The 19,734-nt window shown below is 40.1% G+C and overlaps 3 protein-coding genes across 3 annotated transcripts; all 3 read right to left on the bottom strand.

The window, feature by feature from the left end:
- Nucleotides 1–329: 329 nt before the first annotated feature.
- Nucleotides 330–2,854, bottom strand: LOC308132414 (uncharacterized protein). Its single transcript, XM_080499505.1, has 2 exons — nt 2,829–2,854; nt 330–1,544 (listed from the first exon to the last, which is right to left on the bottom strand). Exon 2 carries the CDS (start codon nt 1,502–1,504, stop codon nt 830–832), a length of 675 nt encoding a protein of 224 aa, XP_080355631.1. The 5' UTR covers nt 1,505–1,544; nt 2,829–2,854; the 3' UTR covers nt 330–829.
- Nucleotides 2,855–3,292: 438 nt separating this feature from the next.
- LOC308132519 (uncharacterized protein) lies at nt 3,293–4,984 on the bottom strand. Its single transcript, XM_080499646.1, has 2 exons — nt 4,931–4,984; nt 3,293–4,386 (listed from the first exon to the last, which is right to left on the bottom strand). Exon 2 carries the CDS (start codon nt 4,332–4,334, stop codon nt 3,666–3,668), a length of 669 nt encoding a protein of 222 aa, XP_080355772.1. The 5' UTR covers nt 4,335–4,386; nt 4,931–4,984; the 3' UTR covers nt 3,293–3,665.
- Nucleotides 4,985–8,179: 3,195 nt separating this feature from the next.
- Nucleotides 8,180–19,168, bottom strand: fam81b (family with sequence similarity 81 member B; the record flags this gene model as incomplete). The annotated part of the gene is made up of 8 exons (XM_080500040.1): nt 8,180–8,316; nt 9,387–9,588; nt 10,210–10,345; nt 12,982–13,088; nt 15,278–15,407; nt 16,596–16,714; nt 18,388–18,592; nt 19,125–19,168. 8 exons carry the CDS (start codon nt 19,166–19,168, stop codon nt 8,180–8,182), a joined length of 1,080 nt encoding a protein of 359 aa, XP_080356166.1.
- Between the last annotated feature and the right edge of the window lie 566 nt (nt 19,169–19,734).

The raw sequence follows: 19,734 nt of genomic DNA, 5'->3' as shown, positions 1-19,734 counted from the left end.
TAAATAGGTGCATTTCAGATTTGACATTTTAGACATTTGACATTTTCAGGAGCCGGTCCTGCAAGCAACATTGGATTAACTTGTCTGTATGAGTCACTGACAATGTCCATTAAACGTATATGAGCTATAAACATAAACAGTGTTTATGAGGTTAAAGTTCATACAGACACATTGACAACTGAAAACAGCGTCTCCAAAGAATGTGGTCCAAGGCAAGTGGAACATAACTTATATCTGAAGCTAAAGTTGCATATGCAAAACAAGGAGAGGTACATTGAAACTCAACAACGCCCTGCGTTAACAATGAGTCATCAGACATTTGACTCCATTTTACAAGAATAAAAAAAGAACATTTGAGGTCAAAACACTTGTTTTTATTCATATTGCAAAACTAATTAGTAAACAATTAACTAATGGATCAACAAGGCCTGACAACAAGTTTGAATTTGTTGGGTCTTACATGGTACAAGTGTTCCAGTAATACAGCATGATTACAACATGGCAGGGAACTTCCAAACACCTCAAATCACAATAAAAATCCTCCCACATAATAAAAAGTATTTCAACATGATGATTACAAATGTAGCACTTCTTGTGATTGTTCACATTTGAGAGGAAGGGGAGACAAGACAGAGGCAGAAAAACTGATTATTCTCACCGAACCTAATTTGTAGAATTCCTGAAGATAGCTTAACTGTTATTTTCAGTTAATTATCCCTTGTCACATTGACATTGAACTTCAACCCTTGTACCTTATTAATCTATAGCTTCTCCTCAACTTTGTGAGATTACATGGACATGGATTACTCTGGCACTTCCACTCTTTCACTCACACCCTTTTACACACATGCTTGATCATGAGGGGACAGATGTTTTGGCCACAGCCCCAGCACTGCTGCTTGGTGTGCGGCAGATCGTGCTGCTGCTTGCGCTGGCACTGCGCACACACATTTTGAGCAACACCGCTGGTACCTTGGGTGCTTTGGGTGGGATCGGGCAATTTCGCGGCCAGAAGGCTTCTCAGCTCAGGCAATACGGCGGCGTCGGCCTGGACGATGCCCACCACCTTCACTCTGTTCGGATCAAATACACAGTCCTCCTCTAGGCCACTTGGCACGGCTTGCATGCCACAGTTGGGAGGTACCCAAGCTGTGTCATAGCCATTTTGATTCCAGGTGTACTGCAAAGGATGGTTGTCCTTGTCAATGCGCTTCACGCGGCCGACACGCACTCGCAGTTCGAAGATAACTCTGTCTGAGTCCGGCCATTTCAGTGGATAACGCTTCGCCTTTTTCCTGTCACGACTGACGTAGACGCCCTTCCCCAGCATCCCCTTCGATGACTGCTGAATGCCATTGGCAATGATGAGGCGTGCAAAGGCAACACTGGTGCCATGGTACATGGTATAGACTCCCCGATCTATAGGCTGCTGTGCGGCACCCAGCTCGGTGAAAAGAGTGTCATCGTCGTAGGTCACCTCCCAGCCGTAGTATTGCACTGACATCCTCCTTCAATGAAGGGCAATGTCCACGGACTGCAGTGCCCTGAGGAATAAACAAAAAAATGCCCCTATATTACATCGTATTGATTAGAGCAGGTATGTCAGACATGAGGTCTTTGGGCCAAAGAGGGTCATGTGTAACTGCTGTTCCATTTGTCCATTGGGGGTCACACTACATCAGTAGAATAGTGGCACAAGCGCCCATTAAATAACAGTCCATCAAATAACCGAAAATAACATAAGCTATCTGAAGAATCCCAGTGGCAAACCTGGAACTTTGTGATGCTACGGAACACCTGATCAAAACGTGGAGTTCACATTGCTGTGTCTAAAGATTTGTCCATCACATGAAAAGTATTTTTATTTTATCAAACTTTACACGTTCAGAAAGAACTCCATCAAAGCCAGTACAACACTTTTAAAACGATGAACTGACTTATTACTCATCTTCTGAAAGACAGATATTAGGGTTCCTTTAACCAAAAACTGTCATATCCCCTGAAATTAGTTGGCAAATGTACTTTCCTTCTTTACTTTAGTATAAGTAAAGATTCTGGCAAAGGTACTGATTCAATTTCACTACTTAATGCCTAGTTATGTGTAGTGTGACATTTTGAAACTTTTGATCATTCAACAAGTATGAGAGAACAGTGCAGTCCTTTTTTTTTTTTTTTTTAATTAAGACTTTTGAAATGAAAACAGGAAGTCCATTGATAACTGTTCTCTGCAGAGCCGTTCACTGAAACTCTGATTCATCAAAAGCGATCAAAACCACTAATCGGTCATTTTAAATCACAGAAGAAGTCGAAGTTACATCTAATTGATGTTCAAATGTGGGGAGTAAGAGTAATGAAAATACTTAAGCGAAGTACAGATCTCACGCGCATTTCTCTCAGCTCAACTGATCTTCTACTTCCTCATTTCACAAACAGGTAATAGTGATTCCCTTTAGGTTTGGCTTCTCACAATTCTAATTATAAATCAATCCTTTCTGTCATTTAACTTACAGTCACAACCACAGTATGAGCTTGTTTTAATCAGTGTTGAAAACTTGCTGTTGTATCTATAAATATCGACCCCCTATCTGTCCCGTCTTGTGTCTATTTACAACGTCCATCCACTTTTACTTCACTTTACTTTACTCCGATTTTTAGTTTTGATTTTATATAAAGGTCAGCCCACGGGACTTCCAACAAGTTGACCACTTTCACTTACTTTGCTGTCGATGTGTGGGTGCGTCAATAAATGGCAGAGATCAGACACTGAATTCAAACTATCTACTATTTTACATTTCGAAGTTGTTTTTGAACAGATTTCTTCCCCTTACCTTCAAGTGAGACTCCTCTTCTGTAGTCCGTCGGCGATTATGTTGGTTTCACTTTCTCTTCCATGAAATTCTACATTTCCAGGAAACACGAAAGGCCATTCATATGTCATTGATATGGATGTGTTTTTGACTTCGATGGCACACGGCCGGTTAGCTCAGTTGGTTAGAGCGTGGTGCTAATAACGCCAAGGTCGCGGGTTCGATCCCCGTACGGGCCATGATGTAATTTTCTTTTTCAATACAAACTTACAAATATGTCCTAAAATGGTCAATCACACCAGTGTTTTTTATCAACTTCATTACATATATGTATTTTAGAACTGTATAAACACTGCAATGACTCCAAGGCAGGCTGTAGCTCATTTTAGTTTTCATTGCTATCTGAAGTTAGTACAGACTACTACAAGTTCAACTACATGACCCATACTGTCTTTAATGAGGCGACACATTCGAGCATATCATACAGAAATATTTATTGGACTTAAATTCATTACATGACATCGTGTTCAATGGAAAATCTGACATAATTTTTGGTTTATAGCTTCATATATTTATAACCATATGCATATACTTATAGTTATAGTGTACATTTGTAGACATTATTTTTTGTTTGTTTCGTCATCATCATCATCTTTCTGACATGATTTAAACTCATACAGATTCAACGAACATTGCAGATTTAATACTATTTTGCACAGTGATTTCCCCCAACATGAAACAATTCCTTGAACATGTCAGCATGTTGCAGCAATTACTTTCAAACCTTTTCACAGGACTTCCTTTCATGTGGCATTTAACTTCTACTTGTTGTCGATATATCGATGTTTGGAACTTCGGTCAAGGTCTGGCCTTACAGAAATGCTTGGATGCGAGGATGCATATGTTCTTGCCACACTGCCAGCACTGCTGCTGGGTGTGTGCAGAGCCCTGCTGGGTCTTTCTCTTACACACGGAACACGGTGGTGGTGCGGCACGGCCTCCGCGTCCTCCCTTTGATTTTTTAGCAATAAGCTTTTCAAGCTCTGCCTTTAAGGCGGCATTCGGTGCCTGTGCGATGGCGACCAGCTTCACCCTTTTGGGGTCATACACGCAATCTTCCTCGAGGCCGCTGGGCACAGCAGCACGGTTAGCATTGGGAGGTACCCAGGCAGTGTCGTAGCCTTGCTGGTGCCACGTGCACCGCATGCTAAAGTTGCTTGCGTCGATGCGTTTGACGCGTCCGACTCGGACACGCAGCTCAAAGATCACGCGGTCAGAATCGCTGCCCCCAATCGGGTATCGAGATGCCTTGTTCATATCGCGGCTGACATACACACCCTCTCCCAGCATGCCACCTTTTGATCTTTCGAAACCATTCGCAATGATAAGGCGCGCGCTGGCAACGTTGGTCCCGTGGAACATTTTGTAGACGCCGCGGTTTTGTGGCCTCTGCGATGACTGGAGCACCACTCCGGGGAAAGAGGCACCGTCGTCGACCACCTCCCAGCCGGAGAACTGCAACGACATCCCGGTGGCTGACAGAGGCTGCTGTTGAGGTCTCAAAAAAAGATGTACCGCTCTGTGTTGGTAGGAAAACAACAATAACAGATCAAATAATATAATTGACTTAACATGTTGCATTACTGTGCATACTGCTATAGCATCATATGTATTCTCTATAATGTAGTGTTTATTTTACAAAGTATATGTATTTACATTACATTTCTTTAAAAAAAAAATCCCACCGAAAAGTTTTCCTTTGTTCCTGGAAATACTCAACATGGTTTTGAGGCGTGTCTATAAAGCATATGTTCACATTTTCACATGCACCACGACATGCAACTGTACACTGTCTCACTATTGCCTTCCTTCATTAATCCTTTTCATAAAACGTACATCCATTTAAAAAAAAAAAGAAGAAAAAAAAATCGTTTAAAACCGTTTAGTCTCAATGCTTAGCAAGGCCAGTCCTACCCTCGGTGTGTGAACCACAGATTAGAAGTGAACTTGAAAAGACTTTTGCAGACTTGTAGGCTATTTTCTGTATTCTCCAGTTCTATTACCGACTGATCGACTGCTGAGTCCATTTAAGTATGTTAAAGCGGTTAAAAGTAGAACCTCACCTTGTGCTTCTGTCCCGAGATTTGAGAAAACGCTTTCGGTTCAGTTAACTTTAGTTTCACTTTGAGTTAAAAAAAATAAAAAAAACAGCCCTGCTGCCAGGGTCTGCATGGCCTGCCGCGGGAGCGCGCATCCGTTCAGTTTTTGCACAGTGACACCTGCTGTTCAGCTTTTGTAAATAGCAAACGTCAGCCACGCAAACAACTGTCGAGTTGACTTCACAAAACCGTGTTTTAAGTTTAAAAGATACATTATCTGTGATCTTTTAAAATAAGATAAGAAATAATGCGGTTTTGATCAACTAAGGTTTGTGTCAACACTACAGGTCATTTCAAACATGTGTTTCGAAAGTCTTCCTTTTACATTCTTCAACTACATGCAAAACGTCATCACAAAAGACTTGCGATTTAATTGAACCATGTTGTCCTCCTTCAGACCATTTTATTAAGAAAGAGTTATTTTCTGAAGATGAGCAGAAAGTTTCGATTGCAACCTTCCACCAGGATGTGATCGAGTCTCCTACACGTAAAGTACACCACAATTTATGAAGGGAAAAAGGTACAAGGTACAAACTGTGTCGCTCGGATTGATTGATTCTGTTAATCATTAGTTAATACACGTCACCATCACGATGACGTTAGCCTTTCTACTCGTGCTGCCGTGGCTCATCTCTCATCTTGCCGAAATAGCTCAGTTGGGAGAGCGTTAGACTGAAGATCTAAAGGTCCCTGGTTCGATCCCGGGTTTCGGCAGAAGACGGGGTTGTCACGTTTTTAAATCTTTTTCTCAACAGCGCATTGGCTATATTAGTTACGACATAATAGCCAATCATCTTTTTGAAACATATTCAACAAATCTACATATTGTGCCAGCTGTGATTAAAACACTTTATGAGGAATTTTATAAATTTTGTGTCAAACCACACTCCCAACATATTTCATTACAATAATCAATATACCCTTTGTGTTTCAGTCACAAATCTTTGCCATTAGATTATGGCTTTGACATCTCTGAATTGAACTCGCTAACTACAGCTGAGAGGTTAAAACGTCAGGTAGGTCTGTTTGTCCAGGTGTCTAAATAACTATTAAACGTGTATAAATGTGTCACAAATATGTATATTATGCACAGGACTGTGTAGGGATGTGACAAAGTTTTACTTATACATTTGTGGTACTTCTCCTTTGGTACTTTGGTACATGAGCAACCCAACATGTTTTTCCTATGTTTTCAGTCATCCTCCACACCAGAAGATGACTCCACATCCCCATGCAGTGAAGTTATTTACTATTAAATCATCCTAGAAAAAAGAGAATAGAGTGGGCTAAATGCTAGTGTTTTTAGTTCAACTGACCTTAAGAGAAAACTGTTGCTCTGTATGTAATAGTACAAGTCCTACAGTGTCAGATTTTGTTTTCAGTCTACTATCTCATTCAACAAATTCTTCAAAGCAGCTGGATGAAATATTGCAGAAAGCGTTGAACAAAGTGGAAATTAGGTCATCTTGAAACAGCAGTATTTGGGATGAATATTTTTTTTTTAAAACGACTCATGAGGAAACATCGGGGGACAGTCATCTGAAGCAATAAGACTTTTGCTGGATATTTGTGGTTAAGTATGACTATTCTGGAAAGATGTAAAGTCCAACCAGCAATGGATTGTTCCATTGTGTTCTAATAATCAAAACAACAGTTCTGTTGTACTGCTGAAAGAATGGCATTACTTTTATCATAAGGTAAATAAGTGCAATGGGTAAAATAACTCTAAACTAAACAAAATACTAACAAAATGTAGATTTGATGGTTTTCATGCATCCTACAGCCACTAATTACTACGAACCAGGCACTCCCAGAACTCTACCGCCTCTACATCCTTGTCATCCTACAGCAGGGTGCTCCTCCCAGCAAGATGTAAGTGATAATTCACTCATTTCTTCTTCTTTTTTTTTTAGACCAGTAGATTGACCCACAATCAACACAGTCACTGAATACACAATACCTTTATGTATGTATTTTTTGTTATTAAAGCTTAAGTCCGTCTTGAGTTTGTCTTTAACATCAGTTCTTTTTCTCCAGGATGTGGATCAGCATAACATTCCAGACATGGATCATGTAGATGAGCTGGCACAGTACTTGATTGGGCCAGCAGGCTGCACTAGTGTTAATCTGTGGCAGAACCTGGACCCACTTGACAAGGGCAGGGTTGCATATGCTGCTCCGCATCAGGACAGGTTGCTGATTGGCCGGGTCAGTTGCCCGAAAAAGAAGGCCAGTTTTACAGCTAGTGTCAAGAGCACAGTATATTTAAAGTGTAATAAAACTGTATTAAAACTGGTTATTCGTAATCGTGTCTCTGAGTTGTGTTTTGCATTGTTAGAGGGCTTCAGTGTTGCACATCATGTGTGAGAGTTTAACACCTTTTTAATAATTTCACAACATATTACTTATCGGACACATTTTGTATCAGTGAACATTTTTATATATAGTATTCATACTATTTATTTCATTACATATTTATACTATTATTACTACACTTTTATACTATATGTTCATAATACATTGTATTGCATATATTACACAGTTTGTGTGTAATATAAAACTGGTGACTAGTATCATTAGACTAGTACTAGTCTATAATAATAAAAATAATTTGCTCATACTGAGTGGAATTCTAACACGTGACTTCATGTTTTTTTTCTCTCTCTTTTCCATTCCTTGTCCTTCCCCCTCTTCCTCCTTATTTCTTGGGAGAGCGTAACACTGAAGATGCAAAGGTCCCTTGCAAATCATATTTAAAAAATGTACCTATTGTGCCAGCTGTAAATAAAAAAAACTTTATGTTGAATTTTATTACAAACCACACTGTACTTATTTCCTGAAAATAATCAATAGGTACTTGTGTTGTTCAAATATTTAGTGTTTCAAAATCACAAATCTGAAAGAAAAAAAAAAGATGGAGTCAGTTGCGATAAAAATTTTGACATTTATTCTTGATTTTCAAATAGGCATGACACAAACTTTTACTTGAGAGGAGTCACACTATTCTAGATATCTATGTCTATGCTCTTTTGTGATTTCTGCTGGATATTGTGCTTTTTAAGGTTCAGAATCACTCACTAATGAAACCACAACTAGGGAAGTGGATAGAAGGATAGTGAAGAAACGATCAACGCCGTCACTCACAGGGTTGAATGATTTGATCCTAGCGGTTGCTTCGGGGCCGGCGTGACGGTAAAGAGGAAGGGCTCCTCTTCAGTCGGTGTTGTTGAGCCCCGGCACTCTGCGGCGAATGAGCCGGATATCCTTCTGAAGCTTCTCCTTGTCAAGACGGGATTTGATGTCACATATCTTCCTGAGAGATTCAATTGCATCATGCACAGAGTGGAACCCTGTCGGAAACAATATTCAACAGGTGCAAATTGGGATTAAAGACTACAATTTTGGTGTACAAAGGACGGTGGCATTTTCTACCAAGGACATGCACTCTTCAGGTTATGGCCTCGCAAGGTTATCTACGATGTATTGTCAAATATTAATGTAATTTTAAATACAGTATTGCATGCAATGTGAGGTGTAAACAGTTATGCAGATTAGCAAAGACACTAATAAATATCTTACGACCTCTCTTTCTATCCCTAAGCCGGTCTCACCATGGAAATTTACGACACTCATCAATTATGCATTGATTCTTCCCCCTCTCATGCCATCTCCACCCATCTTTTTCCTCCTGCTCTCAAAATAGAGCAACAGATGAATGGCTCTTGGCCCTGACACCAATGGCTGAGCGGTGATTCATAAATCAGCAAATCTTTGCTCTTATTTACTGAGGAGTGTCGAGGCTCTTTTCTATCTGTCTACTTGTTTATTAAAAGCCAGAGATTGAGAGAGACTGACAGGAGGGGGACGAGGTTTGAGATCGAGTGCTAGGCCTCGTGGGAAATGAGATGGAGATGAATGCAAACAGGAGCTGGGAAGCTGTAGTGAAGCCGGCCTGATGGCGATGTATTCCCATGGCTTTGTCTTGTGACTCAATTCAACTGTGGGAGCAGCTATGGGGGGGGGGGGGGGGGGGGGTTAAAAGAAGAGCTCTAACCCACTATAAGCTATGATTATGAGCATTGTTAAGCATGAAATGTATACTGATGTAACCATTACGTGAAACCCCGTGCACTCTGTTTCTTGTGCATGAGAGCTCGGCTGCCTTTTGCCATCCTCATGGTTCAAATATAGCTCGCTTCTCACGCTTAATTTAAAATGTCATCGCCAAGTCATAGACCGCTGTCATTAAATGAGATATTCAATGACTCAACTGCGGGAGAATGAAATTAACCACATTATGATATCATGATGAATTGCCATCACTCTCGTAGTATCTCTCCGAGATTCGTCCGTTTACATTTATTTCTTGATGTGCACGTCGTAAGTGTGTTTACTCACTGGTGACAGTGGGATCCCTCACCTGTGTGGTACTCCTGTTTGAGCAGCTGCAGCTGCTGATGGAGGCCGTTCTCCACTGAGGTTATTCTTTTGCCGAGTTTGGCTTCACAGCGCTTCAGCTCATCGGTGTGACTGTGGTCGACCCGGTGCCTCTGAATCTCACAGCACTCCGCCTGCCCCTCCAGAGCCAGCACACGGTCGGATAATCGAGACTCTGCCTCCGACTGGACACATGAATAAAGATGAATATTTCAGACAAACAGGCTTCTTCAATTCCATTGCTGTAAAAGTAGCTAATCCATTCTTTACACACAACACCCGGTTCTGTGTCAACTAGAATTGCTAAATGCTACAGTGTGTTTCTTGTTGTTTGGTGGGTGGATAAAGGACCCAGGGTGTAAACACAGAGATCTTTATTACAGTTGAAATACTAAAAGAAAACACACACACAATGGAGGACTTGACAAATGTCGAGCCCAAGCAGGGCAGGAGTGGCTAATAACACAGAAAAGAACAAGCTGGTGTAAACAGACGAGGGATTACAGGTAAACTAAATAAATGAAGTGACAGAGGCGCAGCCACAAGGTAAAGCTTGAGTACACAAACAGGGAGCGGAAAGACAATCAGGCAAAGCAACCATAATCAGGGGAGTGAGGACCAGAACCAAAAGTATACACACAAATTAGTGGGAGGTGAACAAGAGACAGGTGTGACATGATGAGAGAAGTTGAAGAGAGAGCAAGTCAGCTTAAAACAAATTATGAAAATAGAAAGTAACTCAAGGAAAGAAGCCAGAAGACCAGGATTGTAAGGGTGAAATTCATACTTCAGACTGAACAGCATACCATTTTGTCTTTTAGAAGTGAGCGGAGCTGCACACTGCTCTGTGCACATGTTTGCACGTGGGCGTTGAGCTGTTGTTCTGTCCACTTCCTCAGCAGGTCTGTTTGCGCCGAGACTTTCTTTATCTCTCCTGACATCCTGCAAATACACCAGCAATAGAAAAAAAATCCCCAAATACACATCCTGACAGTGAAAATAGACGCTAAAAACACGTAATCATGAATGTTGGCGGAAATTAACAGAATCTTTGCCAAATGTTTTACAAGAATCCAGAAAGTGTCCTCCTCTTTTAGCTTCACTCCACTGGCTTCCAGTAAAGTAAAAGGCTTGATATGATTCTAACTTTAAAAATTCTCTCTGGACAGATTTTCTGTCCTCTTACATTCCCAGATGCAACTTTAGGGCCACAACCAATTCAAACCTTTCATTTTCCGTTCAGGTCTCAACATAGACTCTGTCTGCTCTAGAAACAGTCTTAGAACTTATTTTTCAAAGTTGAACTTTTTAGTTTATGACTCTCATGTTATTGTAACAGCTAAACTCTACATCATTCTAATTGGCCTTAATAAATGTCTTTGTATTTGATGCATGGAAGTATTATGATTTTATATATATCTATGTATATATATTTCACTTTAGTGATGCATTACTAAAGTAATGCATCACTGATGCTTGTGCATCTTCCATGGGCCTTCCTGGTTTGCATCTGTTTTTGTGTCTCTGCTTTTTTTTGTGATGCAGCCCTGTGGTTTTATTTATCTTTTGTCGCCAGTTTATGTAACAGTCTAGTTTGCCTCAAATCACCTTTCTGAGCCTTTATGCTGCCTCATTTTTTTGGGGGGGGGACTCTCTGAGAGACAAAAGATTTATTACAGATTACAGAAGATTTAATATAGGTTGGCATCAGGAAAAAAGATTTATTAGATTATATTTTGGCAAAATAGAAGGATGTTAATCATCAATCAGTAAGCTGTAAGACACTTTATATTCAAAGAGCCTTAAACGTCAGAGATGAGAGTTATGCTGTCTGGTTGTTCGAGGAGATTGACTCAACAAGAGTGTGGCTTTTTTCTGTTTGTTGTTTCAACACTGGCCTCAGCATGATACCAGGACTGTGAGAATAGAAAGCTCCGTGGTGGAAAACGTCTGCTTGATGTTCTTCATTCTGCAGCTCTGAACACAGGCAGGTGCCTTTGTGCTTTTGTGCCTTTGGGAGAGGTTGCCATTGATATTGCCGTATGCGGCTCACAGCACCCAAATAGCCCATTAGGTAAACAATGTAAAAATGCCTCTGATGGACGCTGAAATCCTATTGGTATGTCTGTGTTTGCCTGCATTACACAGCAGACTGCTTTTATGAGTGAATTAACAGGAGATATTGCAGGTCTCTTAGTACAACACCTCATTTAGTTAATGGATCTGGTTTGCTAATTGCTCCAATGTTGACAGATGGAATGTCAAATATGCACAAGACAATAAAGGAACTGATTCCAAGGGAGTCACTGTGCTGCTGTCTAATTTGTAGTCTTTATGATGTTGTTTGAAAACCATTACCAAGCACATTTAATATTTATAACAGTGGCTTTGTGAGCTGCATGTAAAACTAGGAAAAGTCACTGTGACCTGGTTGATTCAAATAATCTGGGATATTCTGCAACAAGACAACACCTTTGGGCTGTTGACTTTTATGTTGAGTGTCTATAGAAGAAGACTGATGTTCTGCTTTTTAATGGCACAATGTCAGCGAGCTGGTGGCTCCTTCAACAGACAAGATACAAAGCACCTCTGTCACTGCTTTCAAATCAATCAAACATTTGATTCTTTTTTTTTGTCATTAGGAACCTTAATTGATCATCATATGCCAACTTGATTGGGCCCGAGTCGCTGAATTGAAGAATAACTGACAGGTATAAATTATTAGTTATATAATCCCTCTGCTTTAAGGCTTCTTCAAAACAGATGCCTCTATTTTGTAAATACATATAAAACAGGCTAGGACCATAAAGTATAAAAAGTGAGCGACTGACTGTATGTATGACTGTACAGTAAAACATATATATTTATACCTCACTAATAAAAGTATCTGTATGTCAATGTTGTTCTTTTGCAATCAACACGGTCGCAGTAACTCCCACTATTCAAGCGTCATCCAGTTCCATATTGTTGTTCAAATACAATAATAGATTGATATCTACTGTAAATATAAAGCATTATTAAACATATTTATTTATCATCCTTGTGTCCTTTCTCTCCACAAGATAAAACAATGCAATATCGCATACCGCTGCTGGACTACATTATTTATACTCCAACATTGCTAATCACACTGCGTCTCTAAGGCATCATTTATTAGCATTTTGAGACACTGGAGGCAAATCCAATAAGGAGCAGCTGAGAAAAGATTGAGGACTATGGAAGATATTCAATAAGGACATTTTGGAGTTACAAGTCACTTGTTTCATCGAGGCGCAAAGTTGCAAAGAAAAAAGGAGCCTCACAGACACTGGTGGTGATTATAATTCACACAGAAGTCATCTGAATGTTACAGTAAAATTGACCACAGTTAATCACTGGTAGCAATTAGCGGTAGGAATTGACAGATTAATACCTGTAAAATGAATCATTTTACAGTTATTAACTTGTTAAATGCGCCTAGTTATTAACTGTAAATGTCACATGAAGTCTCTCCAAGTGTCATCGCAGACCCCTGCACCGGAGGAAATGGTGCACATGTTGCATTAATGTTGTTCTTCTTCTCCAACCACTGATCTCACCTGCCTTCCAGTAATATAACTTGTCTCTGCAGGTCCAACATGGAGCTCTCTGCGCTCTGGGAATGCTTTTCCAATAAGGCCTGCAGATTTCCAACACCTCGTTGAATCTGGTGAGAAGACGCAAAGACACACGCTGTCAAGTGACGCATGAGCAACCTGCGCCGCCAGCTTCATCGTCTGACCTTTAACCCTCTCTAATTTCTGCTGAGCTGAGCAGGTTGTGGCGTACTGCATCACTCTTATGGCCAGTAAGGACCGAGGAAACAGTGGTGACCCACTTTCTCTGCATTTTCAATTATTTTTATGGCACAAGCTTGACCATTGGTCCACAGTTAATGTGCCGCCATCAGTGTGATTTACCACTCTGTGCCACCAATAGAGCTGAGTGCTCGCTGGACCACTGTGAATGCGCACGTGTGCTCAAAGCAGTTGTGGTTTTTAGATTTCGTAAAGTGATAGGGAGTGTTTTAACACGTGCCAGCGTATCCTAATCCAGAGTTTTAATATTTAGTCTTGAAAATATTACACACCGAGTGCAGTAAAAGCTGTTTATAAAGACCTTGACATCCTCGTTTGAATTAATTTCACATGCCATTGCTTTTAATACAGCGAAGCCTGGGCTTACTTGATAAGGCTGGTCTTTCTCAGAAGCAGTAAGTGCTACATCACCTGCATCCTCCGACAAACAGCAGAATGCATGCACTGCATACTGTGTGTTATCACAGCATGCACCATTTGAATGCATATGACCTTTTTGTTCGGTTCACTTACTTCAATAAAACACCTCGTCATTCAGAAAATGCAGTATGTAAGATAGAGGCACTCTGAGTTGTAGTGGTTAGGAGTCTTACCTCTTAGCAAAGATGACCTCAAATGGCTTAGTTTTGCAGTGGTCATACTTTAGATGATCAATTACATTTAAACATACACTTATTCACAATGGATTTCATGCAAATTGAGCAAACAGTCGGTGGTAATCTTGGGGTTTGAGTGCAGGTTGGACCACATTGACTCATGTTTCTTGGTGTGTTGGGCTGTGATTCCCTCGAACTCTCCCCTTGTCTCAGGTGACTGTCTCACCTCATGTCCTCCTTTAATTGTTGAGAAGTGTGAGTCATTAGTCTTCCGTCTCCATGGTGCATTAATGTTTGGTCTTCAGTCTTGTCCGTGCCAGTCCGTCTCTCTTGTTCCAGTGGTTGTCCTTGTCTGTTTCATTTTGATTTTCATGATTTTGCCTTGACTCCTTCAGACAAACTGCTCAACTTATATTCGTGTTGATGTCAAGCGCTTAGGTCGGGCTCGGGCTCGGTTGGTAGAGCGGTCATCTCCCAAGTCACATCTCTGCCTGTTGAAGTGTCCTTGAGACATGTGGACACTGATCCCCAAATTGCTCTCAATGGATGGATTGAAGTCCATTTCCCATTAAAGTATCTACTCGAATTGAACAGAACAGGTAAACCATGCTTTAATGAAAATTAAATCCTCCAGTATTGTGCTCTCACCAAAGTTTATATTATGGGAGACATTTTTTGGTGTGTGTATATATGGTTAATAATGTGATTTTGCGTATGAGGTTCACTTTATGAGCAGGTTACTTTGACACAGCTGCCCCTCAGGAAACGGCTATCACACCAATATATTATCCACAGACCTGGACACTTTTAAAAACGAACATGTTGACTGAAACCAAAAAGTGAGATCTTTCATGGGATTTTCATTAACTCCACCACTATTTAGTACTGTAAGCAACTGTAAGCAAGTGATAATTTGGAGTAGTTTCTTTAATTTCTCTCAAACTTCAAATCTTTGAAATACAGTTTGGTTCATATTATTTAGTTGTCCTTTTCTCCACAGATTCAAAAAAACCAATTGGTTTGCTATATAAATCATGAAAAATAAATCTGTATTTTTTTTCTTAAAATGGCCAGAAGAAAAAGAAGCGGCAGACAAATAATTAAAAGCAGTTGTAGTAGCGGAAACAGAAGAAGCAGAAGATGGTAGATTTTAGATAGATTCGGAGATATTTTGTGCTTATCTTATGCATAGACTCTTTTATTTGGTTTGAATAAAATGTGACGATAAATGTGTCACAGTCCTGGCCAGAATAAAGAAACAATTTGGGAATAAAGAAAAGAATATTTGTACTTCATTTTTGCAGTCTTCTATCATCATAGTTGAAATTAAAAGAGATGTTTTGATTCAGCAGTCTTTCAAATATTCTAATGCTGAAGTGGTCCCCCAGTTCATTTCGGTTTAAGACCCCAGAGTGGAGACTGGAGAGTAGCCTGTCTCCTACCTTGACTTCGAGCACTTTCAGATGTTCTCCTACAGTTGCTCTGAGTCCCTCTACATCCTTCTTCAGTTTAATCACTTGCTGCTCCTCAGAGCTCACATCAGCTGTCAGCTTGGCGATGCTGGCGTCACACCTGAAACAATAGGTGGGCAAAATCACATCTCTCGCTGGTGAGAGACAGTGTGATGAGGAGGAGAGAATAAAGTTCTTCACAGACGCCTACCCAATTAAATAGGCTCAAAAATAGGCAAGTGGATTGCAAAAGAAGTCATACAGCTGCTCTGGTTGGTCTTTGCAAAGTGAGTTAATAGACAGAGGAGCAGTGAAAATCTTTGTACTAATATGAATAAAAATGTGTAGGTCAAACATTAGAAAATACTTCATGAGAGATCCAATTTCCATTCTGGCGCATCCTTACTTCAGTTTGTGTGATCAGTATGAACCCTTCTGACCTTTATTATCACCGCTGCAGCACAGCTCACTTCTTTTAAACGCTTGGTTGAATCTTGTCATAAGTGAGCCAGCACAGACTGCACAAGTTTTTTGATCAAATATAATCCTTCAAAGAAATTACCAAGATGACGTGTGAAATTTTTTAAATTTGTTCCCCGGATGTCTTTAAATAATCCTTATAAATGGTGACTGATCGGCAGAGTTTATCAGCAGTCAGTGGCTTTTGGCTGACTATTTGTGACGAGCATACAAGCGATCATTAAAGTGACAATTGAGTAGGGTTTTTTTTTCTGATCCCTTCATTAGATAGTAAATCAGCTGTTTGTTGACTAATAGGCAATGTTCTTTCTCCTCACTAACCTCTGAGGTCCCACAGAGGTGTGCAATGAGACCACATTCATACAATAACACTGCATATTTCATGTAAAATCTGATGACAAATTACATTAGCGAAGGTGTATTGATCGGTGGTTGATGGGGTTGTTTATTATATAGTTCAGCTTTGGCAGCAAACCACTGCTCCCACTGTGCTCGAGATAAGAAAAACCCTTTCAGCAGTCAAATCTGAAGAATGTGCGATCTGCACAGGCAGAGAGCAATAATCGGGTGCTGATCAGTATCTAAAGTGTGTTTAAAACTTGAATCTTCAATCTGATCAGAGCCAACTAATTGCATGTGTGTATCTGTGCGAGGATGCAGAGTTGTTCGCCAGGATGCAATCCCATTTAATTAGACGAGAGAAAACCGAGCAGAACATCAGCAGGGTGAGTCAGCTCTAATTATACATTTCATCTCAGTAATAGTGATACTCTGTGCCTTTTGTGCTTCAGTGTTTCAGTGATCATGTTTAACTTAGGACCGTGTGTACCTGGCAACTCTTCCTCTCAGGTCTCCAATGACACCCGTGTTCTTCTGGTCCAGGTTTTGCACAGCGGCTGTGGTTAAAGATGTCACCGAATCCCGCTGCAAGATCTGCTTCTCGAGCACCTAAACAAAATGTTCATGTGTATGGGTTAGTCCGAACATTAGACACACTTTTCAATATAATCCTATTCCAGTCTACGTAAATGTAGCCTTTTAAAGAATGTCAATCAAAACTGAGCATGGTATAATGTGTCTTACTATCCAAAGGTAGTGATTTGATCTCTCCATCTGACATTGCACGTGTGCGTGTGCGTGTGCGTGTGTGTGTGTGTGTGTGTGTTGGAATTTCCTTCGGCTGAAACTAAATCTCAAGTTTCTCTAAACAGTGTGAGCAACTTGCATGGAAGCCGTCACCATGGGAATGATTATAAGCGTGAGTGAGTGGTTGAGGTTGGTCTTACAATTGAGAAAACCTTTGTTATTAGCTATTGTCTATTAATCCAGTTAAATCTAAAATATACGGCAGCATGATGGCACTGGATTATATTGGCTAATGCCTGACAAACATTATGTAATCATTCTGAAAACCGCTCTGTGAAGATTTATGCAGGGTTTTTTAATAAAAAACATTTTTAAATCAAAGTATTTTTTGTCCCCTCTGAAAAGTTAAAACAGAAAAAAGCCATAAAGTCAAGCTTCTTGTTTACAGGCAGCCAAAAGTGACATTTAAAATCTGTTCATTACAAAAAAAAAAAATTTAAATGCTGAAAAATGTCTTTATAAATTAATACGAATTTCGAAACATGGTTCATTATGACCTGACAAAAGGCCACAAACAATTGTTTACTCTGAATATTTTGATTTCATTGAGGGAGAAATGTACAGTAATTACTGTATCAATGATCACTTCATAGCAATGATTCAAAGCATTTTTTTTCATTTGGCCTCCCATGATAACTGCTACTCCCCAAATGTGGCATGAACCCCATATTACTTGTGAACCACTGCTCAAATGACAAACCTTTAACATGTGAGCAATAAATAACCTGACATCAAAGAAAGTGTCCTCTGGCTGATTGCAATCTGATGAGCATCAGCACTGACTGTGTGCTCTTTCATCTGATTTAACTGAGCTTTTCTTTCATAATCTCACTCACGACTTCATGTGCATAATTGGCTTGAATTTATTCAAGTCATATTCTGGATAACCATGACCTGTAATTATCTGAATGGTCCATTTGGTGTGCAGCAGCAGAGAAGCTGTTTATTTCAATTTATTGCCTTGTTAAACCACGGTTCAATGTTCTGCTTAGTCAGAGATGGCTCTGAACACCTCACACTGGCTTCGTGAGTAACATTTCAATGTGCTTTTCAGCTATTTTTCTGACTGCGATCTGATAGAAATGAAGCCTTGAACCGTCCACTATTTATTCAGTTTAACCACAAACTGCTCTCCATAACCTTTTTTTTTTTTTTTTTTTTGCAAATAGAGAAAACTTTCATGAGCTCATCTCCAAGTGACGAGGAGTCAAGCAGGCTTAATTCAGACTCTGCACCATTCTATCAAGTGTAATCACATCAGCTGGGAGTCTGAAGGCACGAGTCTGCCTCTGTGGGTGTGCTGCACATCAAGTGAGACAAAGAGCAGTGTGGGTAAAAAAATCAGACAATCAAAGCAGATGGACAACACCCACATGTTAAAATACACAACAACAACAACAACAACAACAACAACAACAACAACAACAAAAAGCCCCATGAGAAATACTGTAGGTGTCATCTGCCCACTTGTATACCTGTATGTCATTGCTGAGCTGTTTTACGATGCGTGTGATGGTGAGTATGTGGTTCTCCAGCAGCTTGCGGGAAAATGCCTCCACTTGTACGGAGCCATGTTTGGACTGCAGACCTGCTGTCACTTCTTCTCTGATCCTGAAAGCCTGCTCCAGCAGCACAGCCAGGGTCACATCCTGACTGCGCCAATGCTCCAAGTCATCAGGCCTTAAGTGGGGAGTAAACGGTAGACTGTGCTTTGAATTGTGATTGTAAATTAACTCCTTATTGGTAGCTTTGATGAGTGAGCAAAACAAACTATGTTGCAAGGCATGCTCTCGTTCTTTTTTTATTTTTTTAATCTACGAGCACAAAGACGCATTCAAGGATAAATAAATCATCACTATAAAAATAGCTGAACATGGTAAGTCAGTAGGATATTCATATTGAAATAGAAAAATATGGCTTGTATAATTTTTATGCCTTCAGGTCATGTGGCTTGATGTCCCTTTGCATGCTGTGTCACCCAGTGTAATGATGTCTTGGATGTAGAATTAATGTTATAGTTTTGATTTACTGTAAGGTTTACAACCTTAATTGCATTAGCAAGGGGAGTAGAACATACCTCCCTTGAACTGATTTTGAAAGTGAGGAAGAAACAAACACATACAAAACAAAAAAGCTGAAAAAACTAATAATGTCAAATTTTCACTCATCAGACAGCGTAAAAATATTGAAGTTAATAAATAAGAAAACTCACCTGGCACCTTTGTGGTAGGGTTGTGTCCTTGACTCTTGTGTCATTGTTTTTGTCTGCAGGGAAACAAATGACAATTGCCAGTGTTTTTCTCTGCTCAAGCATAATATTAATCAAACTTATATTAATTTGGTCAAAAGCAGTGTTCTCGTAAAGGATTATAACGACATTCTAAATGGAATTTATTGTCATAGCATCATATCAAGTAGTGATATGCATTTTCTTTTCACATTTCTGAGTACTCACAAGTTTTTTTCCTCGGCTGGCTCGTGACTTCATGTGTTTGTGTTGTCACTTGGAAACTGTGGTCTCCTTGTGTGGGGCGTGCCTGCCGGCCTGCCTGCCGGCCTGCCTGCCTGCCTGCCAGCGTGAACAGAAACGAGAGAATTGTACATTGTGACTGCAGTGGGGCAGATTTACTCAGAAAAAACTGAATATTTGCTGACTCCACAGTGTGAATGCTTGTGTAACGCCAAGAAATGGAGCTGAGTAACAGATCAGCCCAGTAAGCAGCAACTCATTTGTTTAATGCAATGAAAAGCATACAGTCTCACCGAATATTTTAGTTTTATGGTTGACATTCATATAGAAGGACTTTAAAATGTCACGTGTT

This window comes from Blennius ocellaris (genome assembly GCF_963422515.1).
Source record: "Blennius ocellaris genome assembly, chromosome: 7".
Lineage (NCBI taxonomy): Eukaryota > Metazoa > Chordata > Actinopteri > Blenniiformes > Blenniidae > Blennius > Blennius ocellaris.
The sequence above is the reverse complement of the archived record's forward strand: the minus strand, read 5'-3'. Positions and strand labels throughout refer to the sequence as shown.

Bases quoted from the DNA above. Each gene is read 5' to 3' on its own strand.
- LOC308132414 (XM_080499505.1), bottom strand. From the start codon at position 1,504: ATGTCAGTGCAATACTACGGCTGGGAGGTGACCTACGACGATGACACT.
- LOC308132519 (XM_080499646.1), bottom strand. From the start codon at position 4,334: ATGTCGTTGCAGTTCTCCGGCTGGGAGGTGGTCGACGACGGTGCCTCT.